We start from the raw sequence: 15158 nt of genomic DNA, 5'->3' as shown, positions 1-15158 counted from the left end.
TATTCTTTCCTTGTAATGATAAGTTAATTTCATTGCACTTTGTAAAAATATCTACCAGATACGCAAGACTCATCAACCATGACGAATTTCTTAATAATTCAATAAAATTTTGTCCTAAATTATGTGACATCAAGAAGACCATTAATTCACTACGAAGTTCAAAAAGCCTCAATAATGCTTTTGCTCTGGATAGCCATCTCACTTCGGTATGTAATAAAAGTGCGTTATGTGCACTACCTATTTCATCTCACAAAATTTTAAATAATCTGAATTGAAGTGGTCGAGATTTTACATAGTTGATCATTTTTACGGCTTCATCCAAAATATTTTTTACATATGTAGGAATTCTTTTTGTTACTAGTGCTTGTCTATGCAAAACAATGACTTTTGGTGGCTCTTGTAGCTACTTGCAGAATATGTGTTACAACTCCCTATTTTTCCTACCATTGCTTGAGCAGCATCTGTACAAATATCAATTTACTTCTCCCAACCGATTTCCTGTTTTGTAATATAATTATTAATACAGTTGAATATATCTTCTCCGGTAGTTTTTTCTTGTAGATATTCACACATGAGTAAATCTTCTTCAATACTTTTATCAAATATATAACGAACAAACACTAGTAATACAGTGAGTCCTGCGACATCTGTAGATTCATTCATTTGCAATGAATATTCACTGCAAAGTCTAAGTTGATGAATGCATTCAACTTTCACACAAGGCTTAATGAGTGTCTCACCAATTGTATGAGCTTCCCCATAAAGTGCAATGTTGTAACTCATGTGAAAGGACGCCTCTGTTGCATTTTCAGTTGTAGCAATTGTAGCTATTTGAAGTTTAGATTTTTCTAGCGAGTCATGTCGTCTCTTAAAAAAATGATTTATTGTGTGTTTCGTTTCGAAGTGCCTACGAAGTTTAGCTGGAGCCAAAGAACTGTTTACTAGTATTTTATTACATAAAACACACATTGCATCAGGAGCATGTGTATTGCCAATACACGTAAATCCATAATTTAAATAACTTTCATGGTACTTCCATTTTGGTCTGTTCTTAGATGACTCTTGTTCTTTAATATTAGCGTTTGAAGAAACCACAGTTTGCAATTTCATATCTTCTCCAATCATACGAATAGATGTCAGCAGAAGTACTTGCTCCTCCTTGTGTTAAAGTTCCTGTCTTTAAACAAGAATCCATGGGTATTTTTTCAATAATATTCAAATTCCAATATTTGTTAGAGCTATAATAAAAACGAATAGAATTGTGTTGTAAAGGTAACTTTAGTATGTAAAACAATAAGATTATAAATAAGAAGTGTCGAATAATATAAAAGTAAATGAATAATGCAAAATAGTAAAAAAAGACTGCAACACACAAAAGTAAATATGAATTGTAACAATACTTGTAAGAAAAGTACTAAACCGTGTCAAATAATATAAAAGCAATTGTAATAAGAATGATTTGATAAAATGTTCAGTAACAAAAATTAAACAGTTAGAAATAAATCAGATATTAATTATAAAATTAGTTAAAAGAGTAAGAAGAATTCTTTTATTAAAAGCTGCCTCGCCTACTCCCTATATATGGGAATAAGAAGGCATTAGCTGATTTTTTTTTCCGAGGACCCGATCCCAACAAATTTACTCGTAAATACCTTTCCAAAATTTTTTAAAGTCCATACATTAACATAAGTATTAATAATTAATTATGCCATAATCATAAAGAGTATTAGTACACTTATGTATATGGTGTGGCATGTTGACAAACATAAATTACATTTAAATTAGTTTTCAATCACTGGCCTAATGAAATCTTGTAGCATATCATAGTTTCTTCATGCAAACATCATTAAATTAATTTGTGCTGATTTTCATTGACATAATCCCATTCTGATCACCAAATATATTTATAATATTATAAGTACTTATAATATTGTAAATATTATAAGTACTTATAATATTATAATATGGATGACTCGCTATGCTATCTGTTCCGTCACAGACACCTTCAATAAGAGATTTCTTAATACCAAAATTAAACAAAGTGCCTTGTCTCTTATTCATATTAGATTTTAACTCTGTATTCCTATTACTTTTAAAAAAATCACGGCACTCCAGTTTCAGAACAAGCACTTACACGCTGCAATACGAAATTGAGAAGAAAGTATTCAGTAGGAATAGATTTGAGAACCGGATACAGACTATCTTGATCTTCAATTTCAGTGAAAAAATTTTCTTTATATTCCTTTCTGATTGGTCACTGACATTTGCAACGCAGATGTTATTTCGTTCAGTTTTTAGAACACGCCGCCCATTGTTGTAATCGGCTTGCAGGCAATTTTTATGATCGGTCATAAACGGCAGTATTCTCTTTCCCGATTGTTGAAAGATTTCGATGTGTGAAAATTAACGATAATTCATGAATATTTCCATATTTAAAAATATGCTGCTTGGACACTGACATTTGCTACACAGATGTCATTTCCTTCAGTTTTGAGAGCAGAGGATATGACACCAATTGTTGTAATGGGCTTGCAGGCACTTTTTATGACCCGTCATAAACAGCGGCATTCCCTTTCCCAAATGTTGAAAGGTTTCGATGTGTGAAAATTAACGATACACAGATGTTATTAGGTGTTCTGGGTCTGAGCTTTTCGACATATTCACGAATATTATTCTCCTCAGAATATTTTTACCATAAAATATTTTTTCATGAAAAATGCTCAGAAAACTAAAATGACAAATTCCAGAACTTCTCGCAGAACACCTATTCACCTTCCACAGACACTAGTGTTCCACGGAACACAGTTTGAGAAACTCTCATCTACACCAAGGTCATCTACTGCCGACCACCACTAGTATTTTCACAGACAATCACAAACATCCATGCCTACAGCGGGATTCGAACCTGCAGCCTTTTGGCTGGAGAGCGAATACGCTAACCACTCAGCCAACCATGCTGGCACTTTCTTTCTTTTCGCCCACTTTCTATTACTCCCTTGGGAAAATTTTAATATTATGGAAATTATTTTGTAATATTGAATATTCATTTATTTTCCTTATTTCAGCTATTTTTTTATATTTCTGTTGTGTTTATTGTCCAAAGTTTTGTTATTTCAAAAATATTAAGCCTGTTTGCATTCTCACCTGATGCTGAATTCTGCATTTATTATGAAAATATCAGCATATTTTATTTTCTTGCATCTCCTGAAAAAAAAAAACATTGGTTTCATTGCATATAAATACTACTAGAGCATTAATGATATTACTTTTATTGATTGAAACTTAATCTTTTTATTTCAGTTATTTTTTACAAAAATTTAATCAGCATATATATATATATATATATATATATATATATATATAATCTTAACTTACAGTATTTGTGTATTAAAAGAAAATGAGCTTAATCTAAAATATTAATTTCCTGTTTGTTGATCTATTTAAATAAATTTTATTTATTGCAGCTTTTTTTGTTTGTTACTCTGAATGGGCTCATGTTATTCCTGTAAGGCAAGTGGAGGAACCTATACCTATACCACAGTGCCAATGGCTTCCACTAAAAACGAAGAAGCATCACGAATTGCTAGACCTACGCCTTACAGTAGAAATAGCCTGAATAGTTTTAGTTTTAAAAGACATATACAGCCATCTCCAAAATTTGACAATCAGGTTTCTCATATAACTCAGCCATCTGATACTAAAAATAATTTAAATGCTACTAAAAGTAGTACAAGTTTGCCCATTCCAGCGAGCACTGGTCAGTGCAACATTCCTCATGTGAATTCAGGCATTCCTTCTAAGCAGTACTGTCTTATGAATACAGATACCATAGACTTTCAGGATGGTTCTTGTTGTTTTATTGATTCCAATTCCAACAGAACTAATTTGGGTGAAATTCTTATAGCAAATAATAATGATCTCATGAATAATGGGAATGCTAAAACTGTTGATGATATACAGAATCCCTATTCACTGCAGCAATTAAAGAAGTCAGTGCTAGACAACAAGGATTTGTCTCTCAAGAAACAAAGTGATACAACTCAAATAGGAAGCAAGAATATATCAGCAAGTATCGATAACAAATCTGAAAGGATGGACTCTCAAAGAATCTCTCTGCAGCCTTCTAGAATCCCTTCTAAAGTGACTGCTCACATATCTGGTCTCCCTCGGCCTCAAATGCCACATTTTTTAGATAAGTCGCAGCTTACTGATTATTCAAACCAAGAGGATAATAAAGATTCAAATCAAGTGGGCAAAGAAACTGGATTGTGTGGAGTTAATAGTCATGATAGTATGCTTGATTTAGATTCAGGTCTAGGTAGTAGTCTTCATGAGAACAGTGCAAAACAGGAAGACTCTGAAACATTGAAAGATGTTGAACACATTAATTCATGTGAAGGATCACCTGTATCTCGTTCTCAACTAGATGCCTCTACCGAAGCAGTTTTGGAAAAGGCAGCTGCATTAAAGATAAGGGAGAGTGGTATAAAATCTCCAGTATATAGGAGGCAGCCAGGAGGAGGTTGGAATATTGGTACTGAAGATAAAGATTATATCAAATCTATATTACAGCGAACAAATAGTAATCGGCTGAATCAGGCAAATTTTGGATATAGTGAAGGTGAGAGAAGAGAATTTGGAAAACCTTCAGAGTTAAGTTATGCTTCATTTAAAAATTCTTTAACTTATAAAACCACTACTCCTTTACAGCGTTCATACCATCAGAACCAGAGGTATAGATTTGATGGATCGGGCATTCCAAAAGTAAAGAAGCAGTTTGTTAATGAAGATAATAGTTCCTCTAAGCATTCTGTTAGAAAGATAGGATATAGTGGAAGTACAAAGGTGGTTTCAAGTACAGCTAATTCCTCCTCTGTATTTAATAAAGCAATGACTCAGTCACAGAATTCTAGTCCAGACTCATCAGAAGAGAAATCTGAGAGTCTAACTGAACAGGGTATAATTAGTCCAGTTTCAGAACTGGAAAATAGAGAATTTTTAATCGATGATGAAATAGCTGACCAGCCTGCACTTATATCGTTTCAAACTAAACTTGATGTTGCATCATTACCTTCCCTACAGCAGTCTGTAACAGAACTACATGCCCTGCAAGCTGCTAATATTTTCATAAAGCGAGGAGATTCAGATAAACTATCTCAAGAATTAACTGGGACTGAGCGAAGAGAGAGTCTCTTATCTTGTTCAGATATCGGTTCGTCCTGTTCTAGCTTGGGTTCAGATGATCTTATGTTGGATTATGACAAAACTACTGATAAAATTCATGATGGAGTTTCAGAAAGGTAATTATATTGTTTCATAATTAAAATCATATCTGTTAAAAGTTTTTCACTTGGTTATATTATAAATTAAAGATACCAAGAAATTATATACTTGGTTTAATCCATTATTCAAGTGTAAGCAAACAAAGTTTGCACCTGAAGTATCTTTCAGGACTGGGACACTCGTGACAAACCTTTGCCATCTTGTTATCTTTAATTTAAAATCATATCTATTTTCAGTGGAATAGATTTAGATATCATCACAATTACTTTTGCCCTTTGCACATGTTCTACTGATTTTTGTGTAATTTGATATGTTGATTGCAAATATGCTAATTTTTATGTCTCTTTCCAGTTTTTTCAGCACATTAACATTCCACAAAAATGTCCATATTATTTGAACAATTTTAGTTTAGAGATACTATTATTTTAGATGACCTTTTAAAGGAGGTGGTTATCAAATAAGTGTCTAAAAGGACATGAAAATCCTCAAAAAAGAATCATATATGTCGACAAAGGTTGGTCGATTGGTAGAGCCTCTGCTACTAATGGCTCAGTTAAGTAAGTTTGAGCATGGTTAGTAGTTGGAAGGGGACCAATTGTTCGATGCTGTTGGCACACTCTCCCTCGATTAGTCTTTGGACTCCCTGGAGGTGTCAAATAATAATAATAATATAAAAAGATAGAAAAGGCATTTATTTAGATAGAAATTAATTGAAGCAGAAAAAATTAGCATGGTTACTCTAATGGTAGTTTGTTTTTTGAACTTTTGATGTCAAACCTTATAATTATGTTAATATTGTGAATGAGATGTTAAGATACTCTGAATCCCATTAATTGTCCTATGATATTAAATGTTCATTTTTTTTGATTCACACCAAGATTTCTTTCTGACTAACTTAGGTGCAATAAATAATGAACACATCAAAATTTTCAATCAGAGTATGTCAACCATGTTCGGTTGGTTTAGGAAAGGTGAAATTCCAGTTATATTGACTTCATGTGAGGGAAACTTATCGGGATAGTGACAAATTAAAAAAAAAAAAATAGCAAAAAGTTTTAAATTCACATCTATATTATATTTTATTTACATGTTCTTCTTCGGCCACTATCCATCTACTGCTGGATATATATGTATATTTTTTTATGTTGAACCCATACATGAGAGATTAGTTGATCAACCTATAATACATTAGTATACCATATATGGGTAGGGAAAGGAGGAACTTGCTTATATTTGATTTAAAAGACTATATATTGTATTCCTTGGGAAATACATTAGGGGGAAGACTGTTCCACAATTCAGCAGTAGCAGGGATGAAGGAGGAGGAAAAGAAAATTGTTCTGTGGAGTTTCAAGTTGAACTATGAAGAGATTTTGAGCAGTAGATGCACGTGTTCCAATGAGCTTAGTACTAAATGGGGGGGGGGGATTATTGATGCTATTTCAGATGAACATTTCCCATGGAAATATTTATAAAATACACATTGCAGAAACCAAACATTTGTGTGAAGAGATAGGTCATTAATAAGTCTAATCGTTTTTTTTCTGTGTTGAGGAAGCTTTTAGGGACCCCACTCCAAATGTGAGAGCAATATTCAATAGCTGGACAGATTTGCAATTTGTATAAGGTTGACAGCTATTCAGAGGTAAGTAATATCTGGAGCAAAAGAGAAATCCTAGTTTTATAGAAACTGAGGATGCAATGATTCACGTGTTTATGCCAGGAGAAGCTTGATGCCAGGGTAATTCCAAGAAGAAAAATCTCATCTTGTGTGGAAATTTGAGTGTTATCAAAAATAATACTGGGGGAAAATGGGTCTTTTTTTTTTTTTTGAAAAATAAGACAAAACTGGGTTTTACTAGAATTGAAATTGATGAGGTTATCTGAGTCCCAATCAGATGATATCTTGGAGATCAGAATTGAGGGCAGTGGTGGTTGATCTTCTGTAGGTTGAGGTGAGTTGTGTAGAGTAAGGTTTATCAAATGAAAGGGAAGAGTGCAATTTGCTGTCATCTGCAAAACTGTTTATTTGGTTGGAGGTCAACCGAAGTAGGTCATTTTCCTGGTATATTGATATATAGCAGGAAAAAGGGTTAGTGAAAGGAGAGGACAGAACTTTGTGGAACCCCAACGTTAATTGAATGGTGAGAGAATAAGGAACCATCCACCATCACACACAGTGTGCATCCAGGCAGAAAGCTGGCAATCCAACTACAGAAGCTCTGACAGACCAAATGATGGTAGTTTGCTTAGTAAGCCTTTGTGCCAGACCTGGTCAAAAGCTTTGGAGATATCAAGTGCAACCACTTGAGATTTTCCAGACTTCTCCATAACATTTGTCCAAAGATGGGTGGCATTTGAGCAGATCTCCTGTTGATCAGCAGTGATGGAATCCATACTGGCAGTCGTTCATTAGGTGGGTGTCTTCAAGGTAGTGTATTGTTGGGAACTGATGATTTTTCCATTACTTTAGAGAGGACTGAGGTGAGTGAGATAGGTGGTCATTAGATGGCAGTGATTTGTTGCCTTTCTTGGGAATGGTTGAATATAGGCCAATTTCCAGGCTGTGGGATAGATACCAGTGAAGTAAGAGAGTATATACTGGCAACTTAGGATAGGAGTCATTTCTGGTGCACAAACTTTCATACAATTGAAACATGCCATCAGGGCCAGGAGACTGTTTTTGTGTATCTAATTTGGACAGTATTTTTTTGATCTCTTTCTGCCAAAAGGATATAGGGGCCTTTTATGTTGGGTATCTGGAATGGTTGGGGACATTGTCAGTTACGTGTGCATTGGAAGCAAAGTGTGAAGCCAGGAGATTGGCTTTTTCTGTGCTTGATGATGCAATAGAGCCATCTGAGTATGATAGGGGTGGGAATAATGTTGGGCAGAAGTTACAATCAATTGCTTTGGCAAGAGACCAGCTGTATCTGTCCTTAGCTAATGTTCGCCATCACTTGTCAACCCCCTATAGATTCTTTCCATTTTGTTGCTTGGCAACCTTTCCTTCTCTTGATATCCACTCCATGCTTAATTTTTTTCTATCTTTCATTTGTTAATCAGCTAATTTGGTCAGCCAATCTATGTTTACATGCTTTACAATACTTCACAGTATCCTCTACTACAATAGAGTTAAAGAAATGCAAATTGACATGGATAGGTCATGTACTGAGAATGCAAACATCAGAACACACAAGAAAAATACTGACATGGGTGCCTGATGGTAAAGGGAAGAGGGGAAGACCCAAAATGACATGCTGCTGGATGGTAATCGAAGAACGAAATAAACTGGGATGGTTGAGCCGGGGGAGAGCAAGAGAAGCAGCACTGGACCAAAGAGGATGGTGTGCTAAACTCGTGGCCTCATGCACCTCATAGGTGTAAAGAGCATTAAGCAAGCAATCCTCTATTCCAGTCATTTCACTAATTCTGTTATTTCTAATTCTTTCCCTTTTTATTTGGTGAAATGTTCTTCTCTCCACGGCTCTTTAGGACACACACACAATCTTCTTTTTCTGTAGTAGTTTCCCTTGCCTCACTTCTATAGGTAAACATTGAAATAATGCACATAGCGTTCTTTTAAACACACGCACACACACATACATTTCCTAACAGATAATTTTTATGCAGCCAAAATGTTTGTTTTCTACTGTGATTCTTCTGTTTATTTCTTTATCTTGTTTTTCTTTAAAGCTAACTGCCTAAGTTACAATAAGGTGACAGCTTCATTATACAAAGGAGATGGATACACAGTGGTATACTTGGATTTTGCAAAGGCTTTTGATAGATTACTGCATGATAAGTTAATAGTCAAAATAGAATGGATGGGGTTGGAATTAGCCTAGTGCATTGGATTGGAGATTGGCTATCTGATAGGTATGGGCATCTGCAAGTAAGCTACTATAAACTAGTGCTCCAGCATTTTATCGCTACTGCAAGAGTTTTCCATACAAATTAAACATCAAACGGGAATATTAACAGTGGGTACTAAGGAGTCGATACAACCTGTGAGTACGTTTAGTGCATTAAATAAGTTATATTTTGATCTAAAAATCAGTCATGTGCAAGCGTTCGCTATACCTACTATGCAAAGCAAAGATGGCGGCAACAAACTTCTTCCTTCTATACATCAATGACCTACTTCAGTTGACCTCCAACCCAATACACAGTTTTGCAGATGACAGACAAGACGAAATCTCTCTTCTCGGAATTACCATGACATCAGGGCCTCTCCTGACATAAACACATCACAACCATTGCATCCTCAGCTTCCAAAAAACTAGGCTTTCTCTTTCGCTCAAGATGTTACTTCACTTCAAAACAGCTGTTAACCTTACACAAATCGCAAATCCGCCCAGCTATTAAATACTGTCCTCACATTTGGAGTGGGACTCCTAAAAGTTCCCTCAAAATGCTTGACTCAATACAGAGGAGAGCAATTAAACTGATAATTGATCCATCTCTTACCTGTTCACTCCTCCCACTTTCACATAGACGTTTAGTCTCTGCAATTTGTATATTCTACAAATATTTCCATGGAAAATGCTCATCTGAAACAACATCCATAATTCCCCCACTCTGTACTAAACCCATTGGAACACGTACAGCCACCTCTCAACATCCCTTCACAGTACACCTTGAAACTCACAGAACAAGTTTCTTCCTCCTTCATCCCTGCTACTGCTGTACTGTGGAACAATCTTCCCTCCTGAGGTATTTCTTAAAGGAATACAATATACAGGCTTTCAAATCGAATGTTAACAAGTTCCTCCTTTCCCATCCCACTACCCATATATGGTACTAAAGTACTATAAGTTGACCAGCCAACCTCTCGTATATGGGCCCAACATAAAAAAACAAAAAAAAACCAATGAACAAGCACCCCGTGTCTCACCAGCATTACGCCATTGATTGCCGACAAACCCACAAAGTGCTAAAGCTGTAAAATTGATATCAGTGAGGAAAAAAAGGTATAATGTGCAAGTTCTGTTGGCACTGGATTCGCACTTCCTGCACAAAAATGGATGAGTCGGCGCACAAAATATATATTGACCTTAACCAACCCTATTTCTGTTTGCTGTGCCTCCCTTCTGTAAAACAGTCCTGAACTTAGGCAAACGAATTGAAAACCTCGAACAGCACATCACTGCTATGTATGAAACTCTTTCCTCCAAAATACGAGCACTAGAAACCAAGCTTGAATCAACTGACGATTAGCTCTGGAATGCAAGTTCACCCCCCCCCCCCCCCCCGCAAAAGAACTCCATGACCTAATCGCATCAACAGTGCACGACTCAATGGAGGCCAAAAACAAAAAATTCAACGCTGTTATTTTGAACTTTCCAAAGGAAAAACAGAAAAACATTAAAAGAAGACATCATCAATATAGCAGAAGAATGCCACATCGATCCTAAAAATATCAATCTTTCCATCTCCTGGACTTGTGACACGGCGACAAACACACATCAAAACTAATAACAGCGATTAACAAGTTCAAAGACACTTGTCCCCAGTCACACATACATGCTTGATCAGATTTAACATTTGCACAAAGGGAACAAGGATGCTAGCTTCAAAGACAACTTGCAGAAAAATGTCAAAATGATGACTACAGTTGGATCATCGAATACAGACAAATTAAATTGGTGCAAAAACCAAGTGATGCCACCAAGGTGACTAGTATACAGGCACTGCATGGGAAATGTGCAAGACCCCTGCGGTCAAGTTCATGACTCACAAAACCCTACATATTTACATCACCAACATCTATAACCTAAACTCCAACCTTAATAGTCTCCACTATCACCTTCAGTCTACCAAATCCCACCTACTCTTTCTGGTAGAAACTCAAATCTTATCCCCCCCCCTTCCCCTCCCAAGCACTATTCAACTCAACCCAAACTACACACTCTTTAACTCCTTTTGACTCAAGGGGGGGGGGAACTGTACATACATCCACTCTGACATACCTTGCCAGAGCACCCAACCTTGAATGGTCCAACTTTGACCTTCTTTGGATGAAAATATCCCTTCCTATCTCAGTCAAATTCATATGCTGTCTAGCGTTCCCCTAATGCAACCAAGAGTTCTGAGTTCTTTAATTTCCTTTCCTTAAAAATTGAATTTCTCCAGTCCCACTTTCCCAACAGCGAAATCATCCTCCTAGGAGATTTTAATGTCCAGAATGGCAACTGACTTTCCTCCTCCAGCTGTACAGATCTTACAGGCAGAGATGCTGAAACATTTGCCATCACTAATGACCTTATACAAATAGTTCAGATGCCAACTAGAATACCTGATAACCCGAACCACTCTCCAAATACCCTAGATCTCTTCCTGACTGAGCCCCCCCCCCCAGCAATTCTGACCACAACCTAGTGCTCATCTCCTCTCCCATGCAACAATGATACACAGCCACTTCCATACAAGAGTAGTTTTGCATTATAACAGTACCAAGTGGGACAGCTTTCGCAACTTCTTTGCCTCATTCTCTTGTTTAGACTATTGCTTCTGACCTTCTAACTCAAATACATGCACTGAACTTATAACCAAAGTAATCCTTACTAGCATGGAAACATACATTCCCCACAGTACTCTGACCTGCCATTCCCTAACTAAACCCTGGTTTTTCCAAAAGATGTGCCAAGGCTGTACAAATGAAAAACCAAACATACCATCACTAGTTCAAATCAAGAACTCCATCCTCCTTTAGAGCTTATACCCAAGCCCGAAATAAATGCAAAAAAAACAATCAATGCTTCCAAAACAGCATTCGAAAGAGCAAAAAGCAGGAAATTAGCAGCCTGTCCAAATGGCAGCAGAGCCTTTTGGTCTCTCGCCAAAGCAATCAGTCATAACTTCTGTTCAACACTGTTCCCACCTCTATCATACCCATATGGCTTCATTGCATCATCACTTACAGAAAAGTCCAATCTCCTGGCCTCACACTTTGCTTCCAATGCATGCATAATTGACAATGGCAAATGCCCCCCCCCCCAACCATACCAGATGCCCAACATACAATGCCCACTATATCCTTTTGCCAGAAAGAGATCAGTAAAATACTGTCCAAATTAGACACAAAAAAGAGTCTCCTGGCCTTCCTCCATTTGTCCTGAAGGTTTGTGCACCTTGTAAAATGGGACGTTATAGGCCATAAGAAGGAAATAAGAAATGCTCATGCAATTAAAAGATGGACATCTACTCTACCACTGTGAATGTGAAAGAAACTCAACTAGTGGTGTAGGATTCCTAATAAAAAAAAACACTCAAGGAAAATGTCCTGTTTGTTAATAAAATAACACCAAGAACTGAACTATGTCTCTTCATAAATAAAAGATACCAACTGAAAATTATACAATTATATGCCCCAACCATGAACCATCCAGATGAAAAGATAGAAGATTTCTATGAAACATTAGAATCCACATTAAATAAGTCTAAAGAATTCTACATAATTATAATGGGCAACTTTAATGCCAAGATTGGAAGCAGAGATGACCATCTTAACTCTATTGGTAAATTTGGATTTCGACAGTGGAATGAAAGAGGAGGAAAGACTTATTGAATTCCAGAAAATAACCTCTTTATTATAAACAGCTTTTTCAAGAAAAAATCAACTGTAAATGGACTTGGAGAAGCCGAAATGGACAAACCTATAATGAAATAGACTTCATCCTCTCCAACAAAAGATATATAATAAATATACCGAAGTGCTTAATAGTTTCAATACAGGAAGTGACCACAGACTAGTAAGGGCAAAAGTATGTGGATCAACAAAAAATGGGAACGGAATGTGCTCATAAGAAAAAAGTCCAATTTAGTGAAGCTACAAAACCTCTACCACAAAAAAAGCTGTTATAGAGAATCACTCAAAAATGAACTAAAAAAAGTTAAAACATGGCTACTACCATCGATGATGCTAATGAAATCTTAACAAAATCTCTCTTGAATTTTGCACTAAAAATAGGAGGTGTTAAAAGGCACCAAAAAGAGGAAAAACTAAGACAGGAAACCTTAGATCTGATGAAGAAAATAAGAGATATGAAAAGAAATTTGAATGAGACCAATAAAATGGAATATTTGAAAATTTGTAAAACTATATGCAAAGGGATGAAAAATGAAATTAGATCATATAATACTAGGAAAATTAAAGAAACAATAGAAAACAATATTAATATGAAGGTCCTAAGAAGAACATTATCAGTTGGAACAAAGGAAATAGTTACTGTAAGAGGTAAAAATGGTGAACTTATAAAAAAATTGAGATGCATAATCAAACAAATTCAGGAATTTTATACTGAACTCTATGAAGACAAGGACTGAGACATTCAAGAATCAACTATGGATAACTCTAGTGAGAAAGAATACGATGCCCCTCAGATCTTACAAGGTGAAGTGAAAATGGTACTTTGGGAAATGAAGAATGGAAAGGCCCCAGGAGAAGATGGAATTATCTTAAAACTGTTAGGAAGCCCTGTCATCAAACAGCTGACTAAACCCTTTAATAAATGCCTAAAACAGAGAAAAATTCCAAAAAATTGGACCATTTCACTTCTAATATTATTTTTTAAAAAGGGCAATAAGGAAGAAATTAAAAACTACAGACCTATAAGCCTACTCCCTACCATATATAAAGTCTTCACAAAAATTATAAATAATAAAATAAAATCTAAACTTGAGGGAATGCAATCTTCTGAACAAGCTTGGTTTAGGAAGAATTGCATTCACACATTAAGACAGCTCATTGACAAATCAATTGAATTCAATAAACCCTTATGTCTGGCCTATATAGACTATGAAAAATCATTTGATTTAGTTAAAACACCTGCAACACTAAAAGCTCTTGCAACCCAGGGAACTGAGAAACCATATGTTGAAACACTAAAACATATTTACAATAATGCAACTTCTTTAATTAAATTATATAAAAAACCGTGAAAAGGTTCCAGTACAAAAAGGCATCTGGCAAGGTGATGGATGACCTTGCCGGATGCCTTTACTTTGTAGACCTTCTCAGAAGAGACTATCCAAGCAGGAGAAAAATTATGCTCCAAGATGGCAGAGGAAAGGCGTTTCTCATGGAAAAAAGAAATAGAAAAGTCCTTGATATGACCCATAGTAGCAGAAAGGCATGGAACTTTATTAACAGAATTAGGAAGGATTTCACTAAGCCATATGAGCATCTGCAGGTAATAGCTAATCAAATTGCTCACCAGCTGCTGCTGAATGGAAAATTCCCTAAAAAAGCACACAAAAAAGAAGATACTTAGAACCCCAAGTGAGGAATAAAATATGATTAACTCAGATTTCACCATCACTGAACTCAATGCTGCCATAAACCTATTAAAACCTAGAAAATCTGCAGGCCTTGATGATGTCTGTAATGAACAGATTAAACATTTTGGAAACAGGACTAAAGAGTGGATATTAAACCTATACAACACTTGCATCAGAACCCTAAGACTATCTGGAGGCATGCCAAAGCCTTTCTGAAACCAGGGAAAACTCCAACAGAAGCAAATAATTAGACCTATATCACTACTCAGCAACCTCATTAAACTCTATGAATGATTAATTTTGAATAGGCTACAATCCCTAATCGAACTCCATCGCATTGCTGAGCAGGCTGGCTTTAGACCAAATCCTGCACATCACAAATTCTCAACCTCACTCAATATATAGAAAATGGTTATGAGCAAAAACTAGCCACAGGAGCAGTCTTTGTAGACCTAACTGCAGCATATGATACCATAAACCATCTCACACTCAGAAATAAAATATACAGAATAACTAGAGACTATTGCCTTGTCCTCCTGATCCAATCACTCTTGGAAAACAGACTCTTTTATGTGGACCTGGGGGGGGGTAGG

The 15158-nt window shown here is 35.9% G+C and overlaps 1 protein-coding gene across 1 annotated transcript in view; it reads left to right on the top strand.

Moving 5' to 3' along the window:
- Nucleotides 1–3546: 3546 nt before the first annotated feature.
- Nucleotides 3547–15158, top strand: part of LOC150110436 (uncharacterized) — a 286950-nt gene continuing 275338 nt past the window's right edge. Inside the window, exon 1 of the mRNA XM_090398515.1 lies at nt 3547–5300. Coding sequence (XP_090254641.1) covers nt 3547–5300 — 1754 coding nt within the window. The remainder of the gene's footprint in view (nt 5301–15158) is intronic.

This window comes from Typopeltis vanoorti, chromosome 1, assembly GCF_054136105.1.
Source record: "Typopeltis vanoorti isolate ZY-2024b chromosome 1, IOZ_Tvanoo_1.0, whole genome shotgun sequence".
In the NCBI taxonomy this organism is placed as follows: Eukaryota; Metazoa; Arthropoda; class Arachnida; order Uropygi; family Thelyphonidae; genus Typopeltis; species Typopeltis vanoorti.
This window is presented reverse-complemented; position numbering and strand designations above follow the sequence as displayed.